At 44.8% G+C, this 25,865-nt stretch overlaps 1 protein-coding gene and 1 long non-coding RNA gene across 4 annotated transcripts; both read left to right on the forward strand.

Annotated features, from left to right (window-relative positions):
- The first annotated feature begins 19,628 nt into the window (after positions 1-19,628).
- On the forward strand, positions 19,629-20,714 carry LOC123399394. Of its 2 annotated transcripts, none has more exons than XR_006610364.1 (3): positions 19,629-20,080; positions 20,259-20,331; positions 20,465-20,714. It is a non-coding gene; the product is annotated as an uncharacterized LOC123399394 (long non-coding RNA). The 2 variants fall into 2 exon arrangements; XR_006610365.1 differs by having other exon boundaries at positions 20,468-20,714.
- Positions 20,715-22,969: 2,255 nt separating this feature from the next.
- LOC123394930 (B3 domain-containing protein Os06g0194400-like) lies at positions 22,970-25,515 on the forward strand. 2 transcript variants are annotated; one of them, XM_045089819.1, is made up of 5 exons: positions 22,970-23,208; positions 23,297-23,563; positions 23,645-23,860; positions 24,538-24,649; positions 25,294-25,515. In XM_045089819.1, exons 1-4 carry the CDS (start codon positions 23,062-23,064, stop codon positions 24,607-24,609), a joined length of 702 nt encoding a protein of 233 aa, XP_044945754.1. In that variant the 5' UTR covers positions 22,970-23,061; the 3' UTR covers positions 24,610-24,649; positions 25,294-25,515. The 2 variants fall into 2 exon arrangements, with proteins under 2 accessions (XP_044945754.1, XP_044945755.1); XM_045089820.1 differs by having other exon boundaries at positions 24,538-25,515.
- The last annotated feature ends 350 nt before the right edge of the window (positions 25,516-25,865 follow it).

The raw sequence follows: 25,865 nt of genomic DNA on the forward strand, positions 1-25,865 counted from the left end.
GAAGAGCTCGCCGTAAAGGGTTACGTTGATGCAAGCTTTGACACAGATCCGGACGACTCTAAGTCGCAAACCGGATACGTATTTATTCTTAATGGGGGTGCAGTAAGCTGGTGCAGTTCCAAGCAAAGCGTCGTAGCAGATTCTACATGTGAAGCAGAGTACATGGCTGCCTCGGAGGCGGCTAAGGAGGGTGTCTGGATGAAGCAGTTCATGACGGATCTTGGAGTAGTGCCAAGTGCACTCTGAAAACCCGGGGAAGGCTGACTCTTGGATTAAAGGGGAACACGAGAAGACTTTCGGCAGTTGGTTGCAGACACATCTCATGAATGACGACACCGTTGGAGATCAGCTGTACTGTTTGGCCAGGCCACCATCTTTGACTATATGTACTTTCCAAGGGTATGAGATAAATGGGAATACATTTTACACGGTTTCCCAAGATAAAAAGAGCACCAACCAAAATAGTGGTGTCCGCTTTGATGCAACAGACGAGAATGGACAATGTTTGGAAACATATTACGGGTACATAGAGGAGATATGGGAACTTGACTATGGACCTACTTTTAAGATCCCTTTGTTTCGATGCAAATGGGTGAAGCTGACAGGAGGCGGGGTAGTTGTAGACCAAAAGTACGACATGACAACAGTGGATCTCAACAATCTTGCGTACATGGACGAACCATTTGTCCTAGCCAATGATGTCGCTCAGGTTTTCTATGTGAAGGACATGTCTACAAAAACGAGAAAAAGAAATCAGCAAAACAAGATATCGTCCAATGAGCCAAAACGCCACATAGTTCTTTCAGGGAAAAGAAACATCGTGGGAGTAGATGACAAGACAGACATGTCAGAAGATTATAATAAGTTTCATGAAATTCCGCCCTTCAAAGTGAAAACTGACCCAAGCATCCTACTGAATGATGAAGATTCTCCATGGCTACGACCTAGAAGAAAACGGAAATAATAGATAGGAATATTGGTGCAATAATATAATAATGTATTAAACCTTTTATGTAATGCATGTATGGAATGTACTAAATTTCAAACACTTTTCATTTTCATAGTTTTGTCAAATTCTCAAATACGCAAAAAGAATTTTAATAAACCTTTGTAAGAGATGAGTTCTCGTTCGAAACCGTGATACTTCGAGAGAGATTGTCCGTTTTGTACACGAAGTGCATCCAGTTTTTGTCGTAACCCTCTCAACTTTTTAACACATGCTATGTGGGTGAAATGATGATAGCATGCCAACTTTCAACATTTTCAGAGTTCATTTGTAGTGCTTTTCAATTTCAGAGTCAACTAGCTCAAAAAAAAAGAGTAAATGTACGAAGAATACCAAATGAAGTCAGAAATTGTTGAAATTTTGTGATGTGCCTTTGAATGGTGCATTTTGAACACACAAAAAGTATGGAGTTCAAATAAGTTCAAAAAAATGAAATCCCTTTGTAAGATATGAGTTCTCATTCGAAACTCTCATACTTCGAGAGAGATTGTCCGTTTTGTACACGAAGTGCATCCAGTTTTTTTCGTAGCCCTCTCAACTTTTTAACACATGCTATGTGGGTGAAATGATGACAACATGCCAACTTTCAACATTTTTAGAGTTCATTTGTAGTGCTTTTCAATTTCAGGGTCAACTAGCTCAAAAAAAAAAGTAAATGCACGAAGAATACCAAATGAAGTCAGAAATTGTTGAAATTTTGTGATGTGCCTTTGAATGGTGCATTTTGAACACACAAAAAGTATGGAGTTTAAATAAGTTCAAAAAATGAAATCCCTTTGTAAGAGATGAGTTCTCGTTCGAAACGCTGATATTTCTAGAGAGATTGTCCGTTTTGTACACGAAGTGCATCCAGTTTTTGTCGTAGTCCTCTCAACTTTTTAACACATGCTATGTGTGTGAAATGATGATAGCATGCCAAGTTTCAACATTTTCAGAGTTCATTTGTAGTGCTTTTCAATTTCAGGGTCAACTAGCTAAAAAAAAGAGTAAATGCACGAAGAATACCAAATGAAGTCAAAAATTGTTGAAATTTTGTGATGTGCCTTTGAATGGTGCATTTTAAACACACAAAAAGTATGGAGTTCAAATAAGTTCAAAAAATTAAATCCCTTTATAAGAGATGAGTTCTCGTTCGAAACCCTGATACTTCGAGAGAGATTGTCCATTTTGTACACGAAGTGCATCCAGTTTTTGTCGTAGCCCTCTCAACTTTTTAACACATGCTATATGGGTGAAATGATGATAGCATGCCAACTTTCAACATTTTCAGAGTTCATTTGTAGTGCTTTTCAATTTCAGAGTCAACTAGCTCAAAAAAATAAGTTAATAGTTTGGATAGTCAAAATAATTACTTTTGAAAATAGAAAATAGTTTTGCATTATTTATTCAATTTCAAACACTTTTCATTATCATAGTTTTGTCAAATTCTCAAATATGCAAAAAGAATTCTAATAAACATAGTTTTTAATTGAAAATAACAAAATAGTTAATAGTTTGGATAGTCAAAATAATTACTTTTGAAAATAGAAAATAGTTTTGAATTATTTATTCAATTTCAAACACTTTTCATTATCATAGTTTTGTCAAATTCTCAAATACGCAAAAAGAATTTTAATAAACATAGTTTTTAATTGAAAATAACAAAATAGTTAATAGTTTGGATAGTCAAAATAATTACTTTTGAAAATAGAAAATAGTTTTGAATTATTTATTCAATTTCAAACACTTTTCATTATCATAGTTTTGCCAAATTCTCAAATATGCAAAAAGAATTTTAATAAACATAGTTTTTAATTGAAAATAACAAAATAGTTAATAGTTTGGATAGTCAAAATAATTACTTTTGAAAATAGAAAATAGTTTTGAATTATTTATTCAATTTCAAACACTTTTCATTATCATAGTTTTGTCAAATTCTCAAATATGCAAAAAGAATTTTAATAAAACATAGTTTTTAATTGAAAATAGAAAAACAATTGAAACTATATGAGAAATTGTAAAGAAACTTAAACCTAAATTCAAAGTGAGCTCACTTTGAATTCAGGTTTAAGTTTCTCCACAATTTCAAATATAGTTTCAATTTTTTAATTTACAGTTTGTTTAGGCCCGTAAGCCTGCTTTAGAGAGGAGCTCGATGGAGTAGCTGCGACGGGGCTTATAAACAAGTGTTAGTCCCCCTCGCTGGGCGAGGTGGGACTAAACTTATCGTGCAGCCGAGGAGGGGCTTTAGTCCTGGGTGGAGCCACGACCCGGGACTAAAACCCCTCGCCTGCCGCCTGCGAGGAGGTGCTTTAGTCCTGGTGCGTGGCTCCAATCGGGACTAAAGGCCCCTGCTTCCCGCCTTCTGGTCTGCCTGAAAAAGGGCCTTTAGTCCCGGGTCGTGGCTCCACCCGGGACTAAAGGGGGTCTTTAGTCCCGATTCGAGCCACGAACCGGGACTAAAGATTCACCTATATAAGCGGGAGTTAGAAAAATTCCAATCCAAATCGTTCGTTTCTCTTCTTCTTCCTCTCGTTCTCCTGCCCGGCGCGGCACACCGACGACCTCGACGACGCCGTTAGGCTGCCCGCCGTCCTCCTCGCCGCCGCCTGCCGTCCTCCTCGCTGTCGCCGTCCTCCTCATCGCCGCCGCCGTCCTCCTTGTCGCGCGCCGCCCTCCTCGCCGCGCACCGTCGACACCTTCGGCCGGTAAGCCCCCCGCCCCCTCCTCCCCAACACTCTGGCCAGTAGAAGAAAAGAAGAAAAAGGAGAAGAAAAGAAGAAAAAGGGAAGAAAGGAAGAAAAAGGAGAAGAAAGTAAGAAAATGGAGAAGAAAGGAAGAAAAAGGAGAAAAAAGGAAGAAAAAGGAGAAGAAAAGAAGAAAAAGGAGAAGAACAGAAGAAAAAGGGAAGGAGAAGAAAAGAAGAAAAAGGATAAGAAAATAAGAAAAATGATAAGAAAAGAAGAAAAAGGAGAAGAAAAGAAGAAAAAGGGAAGAAAGGAAGAAAAAGGAGAAGAAAGGAAGAAAGAGGAGAAGAAAAGAAGAAAAAGGAGAAGAAAGGAAGAAAAAGGAGAATAAAAGAAGAAAAAGGAGAAGAAAAGAAGAAAAAGGGAAGAAAAGAAGAAAAAGAAAAAGATTTTTTTTGTCATTTAATTCCTATTGCTATTAGGTTTGTGCTAGATTATTAGGGTTAGTAATATTTAGAATTAGGTTAGGGTTACAAGAAGAAGAAATATGAACAAAAATAAGAAAATAAGATTAGGAAAAAGGAAAATAAGAAGAGGAGGAGAAGAAAAGAAGAAAAAGGAGAATAAGAAGAGGAGGAGAGGATAAGAAGAGGAAAAATAGAAGAAGAGGAGAAGTAGAAGAAGAGAAAAAATTAGAAGAGGAGGAGAGGAGAAGTAGAAGAAGAGAAGAGGAGAAGTAGTAGAAGAAGAGGAGAAATAGAAGTAGAAGAAGAAGTAGAAGAAGAGGAGAAATAGAAGAAGAGGAAAAATTAGTTTAGGGTTACAAGAAGAAGAAATATTTTTTTGTCATTTAATTTTGCTATTGTATAGTGTATATGCTTAAGTGTTAATAGTGTTTCTTAGATTATTGCTTAATTTTGCTATTGTATATGCTTAAGTGTTAATAGTTTAATTTTGCTATTGTATATGCTTAAGTGTTAATAGTTTATTTTTAGCAAGAAAATTAATAGAGCTAGTTTTTTTTAGTTCATTTTACGATGCCTATCCCACATCCTCGTCGTCGACTCAGCGGAGGACACCTGCTTGATCAGAGGGGCCCTGTCCGGGACTGGGCTCCGCCCGGCTGGTATTGGGAGGTGCTACCTTCCGGGGGGCGTAGGTTGGTGAGGAGCCAGCCCGTCGTTGACCCGATCCTTGTTTGGTGGCGGTCGCGTGGGCTAGTGACGGTGCCGAGGCTACCGGACACCGCGGAGGTGGTATGTCACCGTGTCAGCGAGGAGGATGAGCACGTCCGTCGCTACATGGTTGCGTTGGAGGGCAGGTTCGAGCATACCTGGCAGGTTCTTCGGGGATCTCACTGGAGCTATGATCCTGTGATGGTTCCTTCTCTTTGGGTGTCCACCGCCCGCGACGATACCCTTCGGGCGCTACGGTTCTAGATGTATCAGTGATGCTATATGTATGATAGTATTCGAGGAGTATTAGTGATAATATTCGACGATGTACGGACAAAAGAGATGATGTATTTGCTTATAATTGAACGCATGCTAATTTGAATACTACTTTATTTTACGATTTGGTTTTGCTTATTGAATGCTCAAATTGGAAAAGTACTCCTACTTTGAATACTATACAGAAATCTAGGAGTCCCGGGTGGAGCCACGACCCGGGACTAAAGTTGTTTTGGAACGGAGTTCCTGATAGAATAATGTGACATATAGAAGGGTAGATGAGATCAGGAAAATAGGATCATTTTCTACACATCTAGAATGTCGCCATTTTGTTAAATCCTTAAAGGTTAAGAGAATCCGTTAGACATATTTTAGAGTTTAGGTTCTAGCCAAGACCCGGGACTAAAGGTCCTCCTATATAAAACGATACTTCGAAGTTTCCAACCCCTCTTATATAGTTTGTTAGTTTATTAGTTAATAAAATGTCCGTTTTTTGCAGAACTATGGATCCACATATCAGGAACCTCAAAGAGGAAGAACTTCTCGAAGATATAATCAAAGACGGCCCCGACGTTGAACCAGCTGAATCTCCGTCGTCATATCTAAACCCCTCCGGTTATGGAATGGAGGTGGACCGACACGAAGATGAAGCCGATGGGGCAGGAGATAGGTCCAATGACGGAGAAGGTGATAGCTCCACTGATGGAGAAGCCAGTGAAGAAATAATAAAGTCCGGTGAGGTATACATATGAAGTTCGACAATCACTTGTAATATGTGAAAAATATTGGAGATAGCTATATATTGTATACATATACATTCATTTGACGAATGTTTCTCCCTCTTAGGCCTCCACATCGAGCAAAGCTACGAAACGAGGCCCGACTGGAAAGTTGGATGCACGGACGCATTACACCTTTGAGGTGATATTGCCTACGGGCGAACCCAAGCTTCCTAAGAATGCTGCTGACACATTCAAGAAGCAATGCGGAGTTCTTGTTAGGGATCACGTCCCGATCAGTGTTCGGGAGTGGAACAAGCGCAAAGGGGCAGCCGATAGTGACTATGTCGCCGAAAGGTACAAAGATAATCTTTGGAATGATCTCATGTCACATTTCAACCTGCCAGAATGTGAGAATGAAGATGCCGCAGACAAACTGAGGGCCAAAGTCAAGCAGTGGACTCTAAAGAAGATGACCGAACTGTTCCGTAGCTGGAAGAAGAAGCTATGGAAAAACTATCTGAAGACAAAGAAAGTGGCAGTATTCGAGGGGTATCTAGCCAAGCAGGCGAATCACTGGAAGGCATTTCAAGAGTACAAGGAGTCAGAAGATGCCCAGACATTATCAGAAAAGAACAAGATAAATGCCGACAAGAAGAAATATCACCACAAGCTGGGGCCAGGGGGCTATGAGACTGCCATCCCAAAGTGGGATAAGAAAGAGCAAGATCTGCTAGCTAAAGGCATCGTACCTGAACCACTCCGTGATGAGTGGGAATTGAGAGCAAGAAATTGGTTCCTTGCGCATGGTGGTTCGTACGACGAAGAAACAGGGGACCTCATCTGCAGTGACGGTCTTAGGATACCCAGGGAGAATTGGAAAAGGATAGTGAAAGAAATTAAGGAGGGAAAAAGAAAGTTCACTACAGATAGAGAGAAAGATTTTCTCACACTGGTCCTCGGCAATGACGAACATGGAGGACGAACGCGAGGCTTCGGTCCTTCTTACCCGTGGTGGCTTGGGTTTGCCAGAGACCAAGACACTTATAGAAGCCGAGAGAGAGCAAAGAAGCGGCAACATGATGAGGAGAATGACAAGTTCAACCAGTTGCTTGCCAGGATTAACGAGCAACATAAGCAGATTGATGAGCTTAGAGGAGTAGCGCGCCAGGAAGATCCTGCATTTGATATTACCGGCGCCCCATCTAAGCAGAAAAGCAGCGTGGCTGAATCTGAGGCCCCGCCCGACGATGCACGAAGAATGATAGAGGGCGTTCCCGGCTACCCCGTGGATGTAATCAAGGAGTCAACATCATGTGAACTCCATCGGAAATTCAAGAACATATCCATGAAGGTGGCCGTCGGACAAGCTTTACCTTCTGGCCCTGATGCACGCTGGCATGGCCGTGAGATTCCAGCTGGCTTTGCTAAAGTCGGGGTGGATGAAATCATGGCGGGGTTTCATGATATGGAGCTCGACATAGCTGGACCCGAAGATGAGAAGACACTCGGAGAAGTACTGGGTGGAGTCATCCTATGGGACAAGAACTACATCAAGCTTCCAGGCTCGGCCCCAAGGACAACACCGCCTCCGAGTCGTCGCAGGTCATCTACACCTCCATTACCTCCAAGCCCTCCACATGACGTCGGCCAGCACAACACGAGTCCATCTCGATCACCGCCGCCGGACTTGGGTCGTCGGTCTCCGCCGCCGCCCGCTCAGGATACTAAGCGGAAGCGTGCCAGCAAGAATCCTTCGCCGACGATTTCTAAGCGACGGAGCCCCCCAAAGCGCAAACGGTCGCCCCTCCCAAAGGTACCTCATGCTAATCTTCCTATCAGACCTTATGATCGTACCCCCGAGGAAAACGCGAGGATAGCAAAGGAACATCATGATGCGCAGATGAAAACGAAGGAACCCGAGTCCCGCCCGGAATAAACCGAGAAGCAAATAGCATTTGCAAAATACTTCACGACCCTTCCATCACAGTATGACTTACACCATAAGCCTGATGACTATACACGCACATTGCAGAAGGAAGTGAAAAACGCAAGTGCAAGTGGGAGCAAATCAAGTTCAACTACAAGCAAGAAAAAATCAGACGTTCCTCAGCTTGGACAACAGGCCAAACAGTCGATCTCACCCCTCACGGTGTTAACCGAGAATGTTGTCGGGGAACGTCGCATGGGAAACAAAAATTTTCCTACGCGCACGAAGACCTATCATGGTGATGTCCATCTACGAGAGGGGATTTCCGATCTACGTACCCTTGTAGATCGCACAGCTGAAGCGTTAGTGACCGCGGTTGATGTAGTGGAACGTCCTCACGTCCCTCGATCCTCCCCGCGAACCATCCCACGAACCGTCCCGCGATCCGTCCCACGATCTAGTGCCGAACGGACAGCACCTCCGCGTTCAGCACACGTACAGCTCGACGATGATCTCGGCCTTCTTGATCCAGCAAGAGAGATGGAGAGGTAGATGAGTTCTCCGGCAGCGTGACGGCGCTCCGGAGGTTGGTGATGATCTAATCTCGGCAGGGCTCCGCCCGAGCTCCGCAGAAACGCGATCTAGGGGTAAAACCGTGGAGTTATGTGGTCGGGCTGCCTTGGAAAAGTTGTGCCAAATCAGCCCTAATTGCTCCATATATATAGGAGGAGGGAGGGGAGGCTTGCCTTGAGGCTCAAGGAGCCCCAAGGGCTGCGCCACCAAGGGAGCAGGAGTCCTCCTCCAATCCTAGTCCAACTAGGATTGGAAAGTGGAGTCCTTCTCTCCTTTCCCACCTCCTTTTTTTTCTTTCTCTTTTATTTTCTATCCTTGGCACATAGGGCCTTCTTGGGCTGTCCCACCAGCCCACCAATGGCTGGTGCACCACCCCCAAGGCCTCTGGACTTCCCCGGGGTGGGTTGCCCCCCCCCCCCGGTAAACACCCGGAACCCATTCGTCATTTCCGGTACATTCCCGGTAACTTCGAAAACCTTCCGGTAATAAAATGAGGTCATCCTATATATCAATCTTCATTTCCGGACCATTCCGAAAACCCTCGTGACGTTTGTGATCTCATACGGGACTCCGGACAACATTCGGTAACCAACCATATAACTCAAATACGCATAAAACAACGTCGAACCTTAAGTGTGCAGACCCTGCGGGTTCGAGAACTATGTAGACATGACCCGAGTGACTCCTCGGTCAATATCCAATAGCGGTACCTGGATGCCCATATTGGATCCCACATATTCTACGAAGATCTTATCGTTTGAACCTCAGTGCCAAGGATTCCTATAATCCCGTATGTCATTCCCTTTGTCCTTCGGTATGTTACTTGCCCGAGATTCGATCGTTAGTATCCGCATACCTATTTCAATCTCGTTTACCGGCAAGTCTCTTTACTCGTTCCGTAATACTAGATCCCGCAACTTACACTAAGTCACATTGCTTGCAAGGCTTGTGTGTGATGTTGTATTACCGAGTGGGCCCCGAGATACCTCGCCGTCACACGGAGTGACAAATCCCAGTCTCGATTCATACTAACTCAACGAACACCTTCGGAGATACCTGTAGAGCATCTTTATAGTCACCCAGTTACGTTGCGACGTTTGATACACACAAAGCATTCCTCCGGTGTCAGTGAGTTATATGATCTCATGGTCATAGGAACAAATACTTGACACGCATAAAACAGTAGCACCAAAATGACACGATCAACATGCTACGTCTATTAGTTCGGGTCCAGTCCATCACGTGATTCTCCTAATGACGTGATCCAGTTATCAAGCAACAACACCTTGTATATAATCAGAAGACCCTGACTATCTTTGATCAACTGGCTAGCCAACTAGAGGCTTGCTAGGGACAGTGTTTTGTCTATGTATCCACACATGTATATAAGTCTTCATTTAATACAATTATAGCATGGATAATAAACGATTATCTCAATACAGGAATTATAATAATAACTATATTTATTATTGCCTCTAGGGCATAACTCCAACAAATGTCCCCCCTCCGGTGCAGGGGCAAGATTTGGAATTAGCAAAGATGTGGGCGGCTGAATGGGGTACACCGGTTGAAGACATTCTGGCTTCCCAAGACGACAGGTTACCCAAGGCTGTGGTAGCCCCTAAGCCACAGTTTGTCATGGGAGCGCCTTTGGTCAGCAAAGATGATCTCCCAACAAATATGCGTTACTTGCATACATGGTACTTAAGTGAATCAAAGAATGGGAGAACGATGATCGTGGTGAGTGTCCCACGGGAGTACTACGGCCGCCCCGAAGAAATCCATATCGACTTTGATGAACTCTTCCAGATGTACAATGCCGACGCCCTCGAGAAATCGCTTATGAGTTGCTATTGTGTGTAAGTTTTTCAATTCGTTGTCTACATATAACTTGTTTTGTTATTTCAATTCATTGTCTATATATAACTTGTACTCTATTATGCAGAATGAAGATTCTGGATTGTAAAAGTAGGAACATCCTAAATATTGGGTTTATTGACCCAGATAAAATACATATAGCGACGCTAACTGATAAACCCAAGGAGACGGAGGAAAACCTTGTAAGATTTCTAACAGATCAAAATTTCTGTGACCACATAGTGTTTCCATACAACTTCTGGTGAGGGTCTTTAGTCTGTTGTGTCCATTCACTTATAAGTGTAATTGATAAGTTACTGACACACACACACATATATATATATACATGTGCAGCTTTCATTGGATTCTGTTGGACATTCAAATTGATAAGGGAAGAGTTGATGCCTTCGACCCATTAACGAGACCCTTGGAACAGTTCCAAAGCCTGCAGGACATGCTCCAAGGGTAATTTCAATCATTCTTGCGCTCTATCGGTCTCTTTCGATGATTTTCTGATATATCAATTAATGAAAAACTTAGCAAATCATTATCCTTGTCGGGCAGGGTTTGGAAGCGGTTCAAGTGCGTGACTCCCAGTATCGAGCCTGAGAAGCTGACCTTTAGAGCGGCTCAGGTAAGTAGTAGTATGATATACTTCTATTTTCAATACATTTATGATGCGAGATTATTATTTTGATTATATATATTCTATTCTCGTAAAGTACGACCAGCAGCCACGGGGACGCATCTATGCGGATACTATGTTTGCGAGACCATTCGCACGTTTACCTTTGAGCACAAGGATCACAGATTCGACGTAAGCAATGAACATTCACACCTCTATTTTTACCCGTCATTCTTTGTTATCATGATTGATATTCATATTCATCTCCTCTTCTTATATAGTACACGGCCATGAGGACGAAGGTCCTACCAGAGCAACGCGCGATTGCTGTTGCAGAGGAGCTTGCGACCTTTCTGAGGACGGAAGCTATAGATGACAAAGGACGATTTAGTGTAGCTAGGGGCCATTACTGATGTTCGTCCATGTAAACGAATAGACGGGCTCTAGTCCCGATAATTCAGATCTCCATATAATTGTATATATATGCTCGCTTGTAAGATAAGTTAATCTTATATATATATATGCATAATTATTTCTATTTAAATTATATGAAAACTAATTCCCGAACACCAAACGAGGCATCACGTTAATCTCCCGAACACCTAAACCCTAAAACCCTAAAACCCAAAAATAAACAAAATCTGAAACTCTTTAATCCCGGTCCGTGTAACGAACCGGGACTAAAGGGTCTGCCCGTGAGGACGCTATGAGGCGCCCACGTGGAGCACCTTTAGTCCCGGCTTGGAACAGGGCCGGGACTAAAGATTAGGCCTTTAGTCCCGCCCTTTAGTCCCGGTTGGTGAACCGGGACTAAAGCCCCTTACGGGCCGGGGCTAAAGGCCCCGTCCCCACTAGTGGTAGTTAAAGACTTTGGATTGTTAATCACCAGTCGGTTTAGAACTATGTGAATGGTAGACCTTATTGTGTCGTCATTGCTGGTCCTTTGCATCATCTCATCACATTTATTCTATACTTCCCCGTCCGAAAATAATTGTCACGGAAATATGATGCATCTATATGTATTTTAGTTACAGATGCACCTATTTTTATAAATTTGTATGACAAGTAATACCGAGCGGAGGGAGTATATATTTTTCTGCATATCACAACATATATTGTCATCCTGATGAGAATCTGTTGTCATGTGATTTTCCTCTAGTGTCAAGGTATCTTATGCCTCTGAGGATTACCGTACTTTCCAGGGGAGACACATATATATGCCCGTGAATTCCACGTGGAGAAGTGAACCTGAATTCGGTTGATGCCTGGTGGAATACTCCGCTTCTATTGTATAGCTAATTTTTTAGAGGGAAGGCACAGGCTGAGCCCCAGGAAAGGCTCAAACCTCATCCAGCTTTGAATTAACAAAGCCAACAACGGGCTCGGATTACAACGCGATATAACAAATAAAAACAAGCAAAGAAATTGGGGATGCAACCCCAAAGCTGGTGCTGAATGAAGGCTAAAATGCTACGGCCAAAGAAGAACGGCTAGAGCTTGGGTCCTAATAGAGGGCTTGCGGCGATCGCGCCACGAGAAAGGAACTTGCCAAGGACACACTCACGGTGGAGTGGGGCTTCCTCCCTCTAGAGCAATCAGGAAGGAGTCACGGAACGCGACTACCACACCAAGCAAGGTACCGGAGTCACAAGCCATAACCCACATCAATAAGCACACTGGAGACACTAGCCATTGAACCGGAGCACCTCAGGAAGACATGACGAAGAGTTGGGCAGCGCACTCACCACAAGAGCCAGATCTCACCAAGGACACCATTCCTTCGTCACCGACATGTCCAAGTCGCCGTAGAGGGACCACTATCCCCTCTCACCCAGGCCGAGGGCGTCGACTCGCCGGAAAAAGGGACCATGCGGCAAGGAGGGCATGACATCTCTAAGAGGAGATGGCCGACCATGGTGAAGCGTCACCACTGAAGAAAGAACCACCGCCACAAAGAAAGCCCATGCTGCAGCCGATCCGCCTCCCCACAGACCCAAAGCGACGCCTTCAAGACGGTCACGGAGCCGTGGCACCACCCCCGTCCAACCAAGGTCATGGGTTTTCACTTGGGTGTAGGGGATGGACGAGGGGGAGGAAGCAGGGCCGCGCAGTCGCGTTCAAGAAGGAAACAATTGTCTATGAATGTTAGAATCTCTAAGCTTTTCTATTCTCAATGCTTAAGATGGTACTTTCTTTGCACGGGCACATTAGACAACGATGTGGAGCACCATTCTAGAGTTATATATCATGGAGTGACATCCCGTCTCTGCACTACAAGAAATATGTCAATTTTTGACCTTCTGGGAGTGACCCTGAAAGTAATGTTCGTAAATCTACGACCATTTGAGACCAATTGGTCGTAAGTTGTTTGGGGGGCTCCAAACGCTAAACCATAACGACCAATTTGGCTAGAAAGGTCGTAATTCCCTTACATGAAGTGGTCGCAAAGCATAAAGCACTGGTCCGCTACTTTATTTTAGTTGATTATGATCAATATAGATGGTTATAGCCTTGTAAATTGTGGTGCATTGCTATGACTAGGCGCCACCTCATCAGTTCTCCCTATGTGTCCTTCATGTGTTAATTTTTGTCCTAGGTTGTGAAGCAACCTACATTTCTGTCATTCCCAAAATTTCCCAAAAGTTTTCAAAAATTCTTTCGATCATATATTCCTCAAATATGTCAACACCTTTCCTTCCCTAGTTCAAAAACAATCCATCAATATTCATTTTCTTATTCTGTTCAGAATAGCACTTTGTGAAGTAAGTGGTATTTATATTTTTATAATTGTCCTAAAAATTTTGGGCACTATTTGCTATCCAAATCATTGTTTCAAGAAAATAAATCATCTCTATTTACCAAGTAAATCTTTCTCAGCAAATTTCCAAAGTTTCTGTTCAGCTAGAAGCTTTGTGAAGGAAGTACTAGCTAGGAATACCCTAACGAGTTGAATCTTCTATATGACCAAATCATAGCTCGCCACAAAATTTGAGCCCATCTGACAATCCATGTGATCTTACCATCGAATTTTTGTTTATGATAATATTTTTAGTTTGTTAAGAAACTACATTTTATATTGGTTTATAGTTGATGAAACTTTACCGGTACATGACCCTAACCATATAACCTCGCTCCACGTAATTTTAGCTCATTTAATATAGCAAATTTCCCTCAATAGTTTTCCCAATGTTCTGTTTAGTGAAGAGCATTGTGAAGGAAGTACCATTTTTATTTGTCCAAATGGTATGAAATTATACAGTGCCTTTATATGCCCAAATTATTATCCTCATCCAAATTTCAGCTCAATCAAATCATCTATGTGAGCATAGGTACAATTTCTATTTTCTGTCCAGATTGGCACATTGCAAAGCAAGTGCTATCTACACGCCTCCTATTGCCCGCATTTTTTTTGGCAATCTTCCATATCCAAATAATTGCCGTGTGCCAATATTCAGCTCTATTTGCCTATTAAATCTTCCTCAGCAAATTTCTAAATTTTTTACCTAAAGAGAAGCTTTGTGAAGGAAATACTAGCTAGAATTATCCAAATGATCTAAGATTTTTTTAAACAATCCATATACCCAAATTATCACTCTCCACAAAATTGGAGCTCTATCCAGAAATCCATGTGAGCTCATCATCCAATCTTCTGTTCTGGTCATAGTTTCAGTTTGTGAAGAAAATATATTTTATATTGCGTAATTTTTGCTGACAGTTTGTGAAGCCCGCTTTCACACTGGCCACACAAACTTTAAAGACGCCATGGGGCATATGTCAGTTGTGGAGCATGCGGTCCTTCGGCTTCATGATCGTTGCCTTTCCCACATCCACCTTCTGGCCGTTGATATCGTACAGTAGGGTGCACGGGGTTTCGGAGGTCTGCAAAGACATGACTACGACGTCAGACATCCGAAAGGCAACTGAAATGGAATACTATATAGACATGCTGGTGAAGAGTGTATACCGTGATGGCGTCGAGCTTAGCCAAAGGCGAAGCCCCACCGAGCACGCCAGAGATGGAGGGCGAGCTGCTATGAACCGGAGTGAGACCAGGTACTGGAGCATCTGCAGTTGCGTGAGTAGGTGCTGGTGGTGCGATGTTCGCCGAATTGCTCCCGACAAGGCTGAGAAGGGGAAAGTCCTCTGGCCCTTTTTCTGGATTCCTCCTCACAAACTTCAAAAACTGCCATAACCAATTGGCCCAAGGAAGCTGGTAGAGCTACATTGACCTTATCGTCGATTACCTTGGCCAACTCTTCTTTGGTCTCAACTTTGCTCTTATCGACCGCTTGCGCGACCTTCTCGTCGATGGTCTGTTGAGAAAGTTGTCGTCTCTGTTTTTTTTTCTCCAGCTTCTCATGGTAACACCTCATCCATGAGGCTCCGTCTCCAACGTCGTGCACACATCCATAAGACGGAGGTTTGTCTACCGAGAAATTTTTAAGTATGTTCAGGGCCCGGTTGAACGGGTTGTCCCACTTGGCCCTCGCCGATGACTAACACGACTCATCACTTTTGGCTGCCTTTTGGTGCTGCTTTTTCTGCAAAAGGAACGTGGATGGTTTATAAATGTGAAATTTTTTGTCGTCGAATTGATTGGAAGCTAATTAATATAAGGTGGTAATAAAACAATTACGAGTAGTCTCATGAACTCCCTCGTGTTCGGGTCTGTGTAAAAGACCTTATTGACGGGGTCCCACTGGTGTCGAGCCCTGATCCAGTCACGCTCTTGCGGGTCGGTGGACTCCGCCAAGGGGTTTAGGATTCCGTGACTTTCACGTTCGGCGTCCTCCTTGGCCCATACATGCCTCTTTCCCTCGTAATCACGGCTTTCGAGGCGGTGGGCAGGCGTGTTCCTGGCCTGTAGCTCCTTCATTTTTTCCCACTTTTTCTGCGCTTCTTCTGTAGTGCAAGTCTTCTTGAATTTTTCGAAGTCCTCTTCAGTTAGTGATGGATTGTCAGCATGAATCTTGGACCACAATTCATTCTTCAGAATCGATTTTGTCACCCCTACTTTCCAGGCGGACAAGACGTTGGTGAACGTCACCATTGCCTTGTTGTTTATCTTTGCCATGGGTTCGTCATCCCACTGAAGTTCACTTGCAGTCTGCCCGCGGAACAAGAACCTATTGTGCAACTTCGTTAGGAGCGTGTGCTCCATATGTGGTATCTTCTTTAACATTTCGTCGTTGATTTTGGCGGTTTCCCTGAGGATGCATCCTAGTTGATTGCCATAGCACTTGCGTGCTGACTCCGGCACCGTCGGCTCTAATTTCGTGGGGTGCATCGCCGTGACCATAATTTGTCCAATATCGAGCTCGTTTGATTTTCTTGCCCTCTCTGGCTTCGGTCCTTCATCGGGTACGTCAACATCTCGCCGGTCTTGGTGCCGGTGCCACTATCGCTACCGGTGGCAGTGTGAGTGTCTGTCTCATTGCCACCCTGCATCCACATCTCCCGTTGGTCCAGGCAATCGAAATAATGATTTGCTTCCTCAAAATGGTCTTCTTCGTGGCGACCAGAACCCCCGGCTTCGTCGTGGCTAGACATATTAATTTCTTACGAGTGTTTAAGTATAATAGTTTAATTCTAGGTCGAATAACATGAACAATAAAAGGGGGACTATATTTGGTCGGAATGTTGATTCATTCACCTTTCCGGCAATTCCCCGGCACTCGATATGTCCTAGTTTCTAGCACAAGTTATGCGAAATTCACGGAAATTTTCGGCATTACATTTGCTAAAAAGTGGACATATGGAACGCCTGAAATTTACCGAAACGAAAATAAATCAACATTCCGGCAAAACATAGGCCACTCAGACATTCCGCAAAACTTAATATAATGTTGAGCAATTCTCATCACCACAAGCATGCCAAGAGAGAGATAAGCTAAGCACAACATAGGAGGCCACAAGGTTTAAGATGACAGCCCACAACCATTCCTTTGTGAGGATGAAACATTCAGCATGGTAGCGGTTATGGTCATCTCTAGCTCACATACCAGGCTTGAGGAACATGCACTCTACGATATAGTTCAATTTGAAAATGTTGCGGAATGAAAATGTACACGTACTGTGATGCAACTACATGAACATGCAAACAACTACATGTATTGTGAATATGCATGCATGCAATGGCAGTTAAATATGGGGGACGATTCATTGATGCATTTTTTAAAGGAGAGAACTTGTGAACTGATAAGCTTTCATATACTTTTTACTAGGTATATATGACGAGCAATAGAAGAGCAACTAAAAATAGTTACAGCAATAGCACACGTCTTGGGCTCACATATCTAGCAAAAATAACGGCACGAACAACACATGGATCAAAATAGCAACAACATACCTCTTTCTTTGTATGAGAATCATACATCTTGGACTCACCTAGCCTAATATATCTCCTAAATCTCTCTCATCTTCTATACCTAATAGATCCCCGAACCGCTTCCATCATTAACCATTGGAAACCTTTTTGATGTACTCTATGGGCCACCTCGGTCCTGTACTTCAAGTTTGTTTTTTTGTTTGGAGAAATGTATCAGGGATTTGTGCACCGGCTAACAGTATTCCTCGGGCTAGAATGCATAAGGGCCATTTTAAGGGGAAAATCCCCGAAAATTTCAGTCCCGACATCTTAGAGCTTTACTTCTTGAATACGAAGTCGTCTGTAGTCCGGTCTTCAATTATACGGCCCATATGGTCGACTATAAGAGATGGGCTGACCATCCGAGGACTCCTTGGTCCAGGACTCCCTCATCGGGAGGAGGCGACTGCACGCCGGTTCAACATCTAGGACCCCACTGTGCTCCATAGCGAGACCGTGTGGGAACCTTCACGAGATCTTGACATCGCGGGGACATGAGACCCGATTGTAATTTAGTGGACGTGTTTAAGGGTTGTGCAATTTTGCAGGGACAGTAAAATATGGGATCCGTTCCACGAGAACAATAACCACTCTGTAAAAATATGAAAAAAAAACATTTTAGGGTATCCTTGTAAGAGCATATACCCGAACCGTTTAAACCCGTCTCAAACGCCCGGACAGCTCGCCCGATCACTCACCGGTCATAAAAAACTAATCGAGCCGGATCCATCATATCCATCTCAAACTTTCGGACTGATCGGCGCCCCCAAAGCCGTCTCAAATATAAGGACGACATGAGGGTTCACGGACGCGCCCGGGCACGCCCGATCAGTCCGCCACATAGTACGCGACCCATCGAGTATCACTTTTTCTCTTTCTTTATTCATTCTTTTTTTCTTTCTTTTTTCCACACCAATTACGTGCAAGTGATCGGAGTGATGCTACTGCATCTATACTACTAATAAAAGATCAAACGAAAACTTCTCTACGTACACACAACTATTACCCCCACAAAAACAAACACCAATCACCGCCACACAATTAAACAACAAATTACAATCTAACGGCCTTCCACCATCCATGCACCACCATCGTGTGCATTTATCAAATTAACAAAGGCTGACCGTGCTCCACCTCCTCCTACAGCGAAAAACTGTTGCACCTCCAGAAAAAAAGGAGCCAATCAAATACAGCAATTTAGGAAGAATTAACGGGAGCCAGTCGCCCTGGCGTGCACCTTCGTCGTCGCCTCCGCGTCCAACTCCCCCTCCCCGTCCGCCTGGCGCTGTCTGGCTCCGGTCATGGTAGCAGCAACCAGCGCCGCCGAATCGAGCAGGACAGGCCGGGAGGCGGAGCGGGGTCGGACCGGGACGCGAGGTGGGCGGAGCAGCTGCCGGGTCCCTGCGCCGTCGCCGTCGAGGCGCGCAACCTGTCCCGCGTGCAGCACCTCTTCTACGTGCTCGGCGAGCTCGCGGCCTTCTCCGGTGACGCCAACCACAGGCTTGCCGCGTACGGGCTGCGGGCGCTCTCGCTTCGCCTCCCTGCCGCGGTTGGCCCCGCGGCCGCCGCGGCCGTGAGGGTGCCGGCCGCATGCGAGTGCCTGACGCCGTCGTTCGCCGGCGCGGAGCCACGGCTGTTCCGCGCGTCCCTCATCAAGTTCCACGAGGTCAGCTCGTGGTTCATGCTCCCCAACACGTTGGCGAACGCCGCCATCTCGCAGCTGGCCTCCCCGGCGCTCCACCTCATCGACATTGGCGTCTCGCACGGGGTGCGGTGGCCGACCTTGCTGGAGTCCCTCACCCGCATGGCCGCCGGACGGGCGCCGCCGTCCGTCCGGCTGACGGTCGTGGCCACCCCGCCGGTGCCCTTCTCGGCCTCACCTCCGGGGTACGACTTCTCTCCGCACCTCCTCCGGTACGCCAAGTCCATTAAGCTGGACCTCGAGATCGGCCGCGCCGCCTCACTAGACTCCGCGCACGGCTTCTGCACCGCTCCCGACGAGGCGCTCGTGGTGTGCCTCCAGTTCCTGCTGGGCCATGTCACCGCCGAGGAGAGGACGGACATCATCCGCAGGGTCAAAGACCTCAAGCCGCAGCTGGTGGTGCTATCAGAGCTCGACGTCGGGGGCAACGGCAGCGCGGCGGGCGAGTTCACGGCGAGGCTGGAGCTGCTGTGGCAGTTCTTGGAGTCGACGCACGCGACGTTCAAGGGGAGGGACGGGAAGGACAGGCGGTTCCTGGAGGCCGAGGCAGGGACCGCCGTCGCGGTGGCCGCGGCCAGGGAGGCCGTGGGGCGAGAGGGGTGGCGGGACCGCATGACGGCGACGGGGTTCGAGCAGGTGGCGTTCGGGGGCGAGGCGGTGGAGTCGGCCAGGTCGCTGCTGAGGAAGTACGACAACGGGTGGGAGAGTCCACGGCGGCGGCGGCGACGGGAGGCGGCGGCGCCGTGGCGCTGCGGTGGAAAGGGCAGCCGGTGTCCTTCTGCTCGCTGTGGCCGCCGGCGTAGCAGCGGTAGCTGAGCTGGGATACCGACGTCACATCATGGTTTTGATGGCGACCGCACGTCCCGGGATTGGTGGACGACGAGGCTGATACGGTCACGTGTGACGCTCGCTCGCCGGGGAAAAGCATATGCCGTTTGCGGCATGCACGTCTGCAGCTTTGACCGGAGAGCTGCTCGCCGGCCGCCGGAGCTGGGCGGCGGTCCGTCCGGCCGGTGGGAAGGACGTACGCGAAACGTAAGCGTGTGCGGCGGTGTAGTGCAAGCGCCTGGCTCCAGATGCTGACTGCACATACAAAAGATGCTGACTGCCAGGCGTTTGCACTAGGATAATGGAGATGGAGATGGTATATACTCCGAAGGCATGAAGACAGGTATTTGCTCCAGGTGAGATATATGCATGTGTTATGAATTGTGGTTTCGAGGAAAACAATTGTGGAACTCGATGTGTTTTATTTTGTTTGTTTTAAAATTTGCAGCTGCTAAGTTTCTGAAGCTTCGTCGTCATACTTTGTATGTTGTTAATTAGTAGTAGAATTCTTATGCATTCTACTATTGTTTATAGGAAACTCAAGACATGATGGTTCCGTTTTGGACGAAAAAGAAAAGTAGCACCACTGTGTTAACCCAATGCTTAGGTGATTAACTGGAAATAAAAAAAAATTCCCCTGTTTGCGCAATATGGAAGTACATATGGTTATTGGTCCTTGATCAACTTGGCATATGTAAATTTCCTGCGTTCTAATTTCTTAGCCTTTGTGATTCTTGAAGTAGGGCCTCCCGAATGTATGCACATTGAAGTCGAATAGCAAGATGGGATAGCTCGAGAGGCAAAGGGCAAGATGTGCAGACGGCAGCAATGTTCGAATCTTCTGGAACATGCAAGTCTACGGCAGGCGGCAACTATCCGTAGACCTGAGAGGTGCAAGCCTGCTATCCTGGAGGTCGTAATGAACCCTAAATCGATTCTTCTAGCTGCTCCTGTGTATTCATTTCCCATGTAATGAACTCCTGACCCAATACTCTGTAATAATTTCCTCGCATATAATATAGTGCATCTGCGGCTTGCTACCTTTGTCCCCCCAAAAAAGAACTTCAAGTTTCAACTTCTGTCAAAATTTGTTACTACAATTAAAATTATTTCATTATAGGCTGATGATATGAAACACAGTTTGAAACTGAACCAACTACCAACTTCAAATGATGTTGAATAATAATCTTTTCTGAAATTTTTTTATTGAATAATCTGTGATAATTCCTATCTTTATTAATTGATCAGCTTACATTTTTCAAGAATGGCAAAATTTTAAAGCATGTCAAACATGAAGAAAAATTCTCCAAGGACATGATGAGGATATTGAATTTTTTTTCTTCATATTAAAAATTGAACTGGTTGCCAAGTTTATTGCAACATTCCCCGCAATTTTTTTTGGCAACATCATGTAAAATTTCTCCGGTGACAAAAAATATGTAGCCACCAAACCTAACCCTCACCCCTGTGATGATCCCCGTTGTCTAGATTTTTCTTGGTCCAAATCGAGTGCACCATGATCTCTACTCCCTCCATTTCTAAATATAAATCAGTTTAGATGCTTTAATACGAAACTACGTACATATTCTAGAGTGTAGAGTCATTCATTTTACTTTGTATGTAGCTTCTTAGCAGGCCCGGTCCTAGGGGTGTGCCACCTGTGCGGGTACTTGAAGCGGCTTTACTAACATTTGAATGTTGTTTGACTAAATCCTTTTAATTAACCAATTACAATGGCAGAGCAAGATGGGATAGCTCGAGAGGCAAGGGGCAAATACATCAATTAAATGGTTGGGGTTTAATGTAAGTTTTTCTGCAATTAAAATTGCAATTTTCCATCTCGATTATGTCCATGATTAAGTTTTGATTGTGGGCACCAGCAGGAGATCAACCGCTCCGTCCTCTGCCAGGTCACCGCCGCCGGGGATGTGGACGCACGTGGGTCTGTCTGTCGCTGGCAGACGAGGTCGCGTGCGCGTGGAGCACTGGTCTCCTCCCTGCCGTTGTCGACCTCCCTGTTGCCAGTGACAGAGATCAACTGTTGGTGGACCGACCACTGGCAAACGAGGTCGCATGAGCGTGGACGCACAAGGAGATTAACAGTAGCCGACAGGAGATCAATTGTTGTTTGTTTTCTCTATCTCACATAGGAAAGCTCTTGATTCACCAAAATGCTCAATCATGTGCATATTTGCTACCCTGCTAGGAAAGAATGATATAAAACTGAACTGCAAACATCTGTAGTAGAGCATCCAGCATAAAGTGTTGTGGATGTCCTATTGCTGCATGAACTAAATCAATGATGTTTTGCAAGTAATTTCTTTTTTTGTGGCATCAACACGAGGATGGGATACATAATTGAGAACATCATGTGTTCATAATATATTTTGTGGTAGCAACTCAACCAAGGATGCTTATGGCAAGTTTAATCGCAATATAAATCATTTGGTTTGGAAACACACCTGCTAAAAAATAGTTTGTTATTTTTTTCTTAAAATCTTCAACCTACTATGTGAAGCAGTTCTCCTTTGTATTATATCTGAGATCCATCTGGTTTATATCTGATTTTAGTGATATAGAAATCAAAATTGATTTTTGATTTATTCACTCTTTTGTAAGCACTTATCTTTAGATGACACATTTTATTGTTCTGGTGTTCCGTTTTACTATGGGTTTGATTTTATCAACCTAATTCAGTCTTTCTTTTACAAATTATTTATAAAAGAAAATGGTTAGGGATGAAGAGTTGAAGGACTGAAGCCAAATGTTTCTAAACAGAAAAATGACTGGCTTAATTCCTTTGAAACAAGGCCAACGCTATGTGCCAATATTAAATATTGCAACCATGTTTACTTGGTCCAATATCGTATAGCAATGTATGCTTCATGCATGCACTTTTTATCATTCATTTTTATTATTCAAAATCTCTATATGATCATCATAGATGTTGCTATTACATGGATTTATTAGTATTTTTCATGTGTTGTATGGATGTTACTTAATCTTAATATGAAAACAGAATTTAGTACCCACACAAATTTCATAAGATGCTTTGATCGACACGTGCGTTGTAAGTGCACACGGTTACTAGTGAATGAAAAATAAGTGATCGGGCATCCCGCGGTCGTTTAAGAGAACGGATTTGCATGTTGAGGCGGTGGATGCTCTTAATTTTTGCGAAAAGGTCCGGTCGCACGGTGACCAACAGGAGACGAGTTAGGGCCCACGTCGCATTTCCCCATTCAATGCTCAATTCACCTCCCAAGCAGAGCAGCGTCATCTTCTCAGAAAAAGAAGAGCAGCGGCGGCGGGGAGGACGCAGAACCGGGAAGGGGAAATGGCGGAATCGAACTCGTACGAGGAGCAGCGCCGGAGGCAGATCGAGGAGAACCGCCGGAAGCTGGAGGAGCTGCGGGTGCACCACCTCTCCGCCGCCGTCCGCGAGGCCGCCGCCAGGCCCAAGCCCAAGCCCAAGCCCAGGCCGGTTCGTCAGATCCTCTCCCTTCTTCTTCTTCCTTGCCTCCGGTCTTCCATCTCCCTTTCCCCCCAACTTATAATGTCTGGTGCCGCAGAAGCCCAAGGCCCCGGAGCCCGGCGAGCTCCGGCGGTCCGGCCGCGTCGCCAGCCTCCCGGAGCAGCCCAACTACCTCAACGACGCAGAGCAGCGCGACTACCGTGGAGTGTACGAGGCATACGCTGTTCGGAAAGGGCCGACCGACGAGCAGAGGGCCGGCGCCATCGCCAAGGCCGAGGAACTCCGGCGCCGGATCCACCGCTCCCGCTGCCCCGCCTTCGTCAAGCCCATGTCCCACAGCCTCGCCATCAATGAAGTCCACATGGTATCGTAGCAGGAAAACTTGCACTGGATCTGGATCGGATTGGATGTTGATTGATTTGGTGGGTTATATGCATTGTGGCAGCGAATCCCGAGGGACTTCCGCAAGTATCTCCCGGCGGCGCATGGTGAGGCGGTCGTGGTGGTGGATGAGGCGGATGACGAGTTCCACATGATGTATAATGCCTACAAAAAGCGCTGTCACTATCTCGAAAAGGGGTGGAAAGGGTTCGCCTTCGACCATGACCTTGTCGATGGCGATTGCTTGGTCTTCCACATGACAGAGAGGGCAAAATTCAAGGTGAGATTCAGCATGTCCTCCATTCCATGGATAAAAACGCCATACTTTTACTTTTAGGAACTCCACATTCAGTACCAGTGCATATATAACTTGATTTCTTCCGAAACTTCTGTGGAATTGCTGTGTAGCAAATGCGGCCTTACGATTCTAGAACATTCCTGAAAGTTTCTCGGTGGTGTCGTATTCATTAATGTCTTTGTCTGTCGAAACAATTGTCTTTAAGTGTATGTACATGAGAAAACAAAAAACCTGTTATGTCTATATAATAACTGGACTGAGTACTAGAGTCATTGCGTAGTATCAAACTTCAATGCTTTTTGGTGTGTCTTAGGTTTAAATTATAAAGTGGGTTATATGTCATATCCATAATTGAGATTGGTGAGCTGTGTCTACTTATTCATAAATGAGAAATTAGACCTGTTTGAACTGCCAATTAATTCTGCTTATTTGCAGGAAACAATGTTATTGCTCAGCAGCCCTAATGTATATACCTTCATTCCAACCAGATCTAAAAGGGCCTCTAGGAATTATTCCATTCATAGGCTTTTAATTGTCCAGAGTCATATCTTTTTAGATAATGGAAGGGGTTCTTTTAAGGCCTAATCCCAAGGAGGTCGTTTTATCTCACTGCTAAGTGCATATGGTTCAACCTCATTAGTTATGTATAAATGATGCAGGTCTACATTTTTAGAGCAAACCCAGACTATAAAAGTGACCAAACTTTTGATGAATCTGAGGATGAAGAGTAATGAAGATGTGTGCTTCCAATACATTGTTCGGTCGGAGCAGGTACATTGTTCTTACCATTGTTTTCCTATGTTGAATTTCGTTCCATCTCTCGCTTAGGTTGAAGCGTACTTGAATTCAATATTTCTTTATCTTTTGGCAAGGCATCGATTTCATAATTGACCAAGCTCAGTTTGTGGATAAGAAAAATACAAACTCACTTGCTTATGAGTTATGGCCACACATAACCGTCTGTCCTACACTGGAGCTAGATGTTTTGACGAACTGCACTGGCTGTTTCTCCCATTTCCCTATTGTTTTGAGATTTCGAGCCTGACGAGTCAAACTGCAACCTTATTTTGTTGCTTACTTATGCTAGCCATGACAATACACGGGGAACTTTGGGACTTCTCAGTGGCCAAACGCCTGAACTAACTGATGAACATATTAGATGTGCGCGTAGAAAGTAAAAACTGTCTGGATAGTGTTTCTCGATAGGTAGGAGCAGGTTGTCTTAGACCCGATGGTCTTTGCAAAGGTTCTACCTGTCTTGCCTCAGCCGTCCCCCTTAGACTTGATCAGTACTTCTGTAGTACGCCCTCCCCTTAGAATTAATTTGGGACGCAGTAATACTAAATAAAATGCTCTTGTATACAGTTTGTCTATCCGTATAGATGCTAACATGTCAAATATGTCTTTTGTTGCAGTTTGTAGGAGAAACACGCTCTTGGCTGATGTTGGAGTTGCCTACCGTGATTGCATGCTGGTTGCGTGTAGAGTCGCATTCTCGAACCCAGTGTAGCAGGCCTGCATTATAACATAGGTTAGATGGGAGTAGTAGGTAGTGCAGGCCTTGTATTGGTTGAACTACTAAACGGTTGTAGTCTGACTATGGTCTCAAGTGCATTTTTTCATGCTGTTCCTGTTTATTTTCGGCTCGGGTTTGATGGTTGCAAGATGGTGATGCAAACACAAGGTTTTTTTTTGTTTGTTTCATTTGGTGGCTAATGGGCGCAAGGCTAAGGATTTTATCCTAGCCTGGATATTAGACCGACATAGCTTGCCGAAGTTTTGCTTTGAAGCTCGCTCGCCTCGTGGCATTGCCGTGGAGCTTCTCACTGCTCTTGCCACCAAAGCAGATGAGCTGGGTGTTATAAGCTCGATGCCTGTTTGCACCTCTCTACAAAGGCTCTCGATTTATGCAGATGATGTTGTGTTGTTTATTAGGCCTTTGAGAATGGGTCTGATATTTGCCGGGGAGCTTCGGATTTTCGGACAA

The sequence above is a fragment of the Hordeum vulgare genome, chromosome 5H, assembly GCF_904849725.1.
Source record: "Hordeum vulgare subsp. vulgare chromosome 5H, MorexV3_pseudomolecules_assembly, whole genome shotgun sequence".
In the NCBI taxonomy this organism is placed as follows: Eukaryota; Viridiplantae; Streptophyta; class Magnoliopsida; order Poales; family Poaceae; genus Hordeum; species Hordeum vulgare.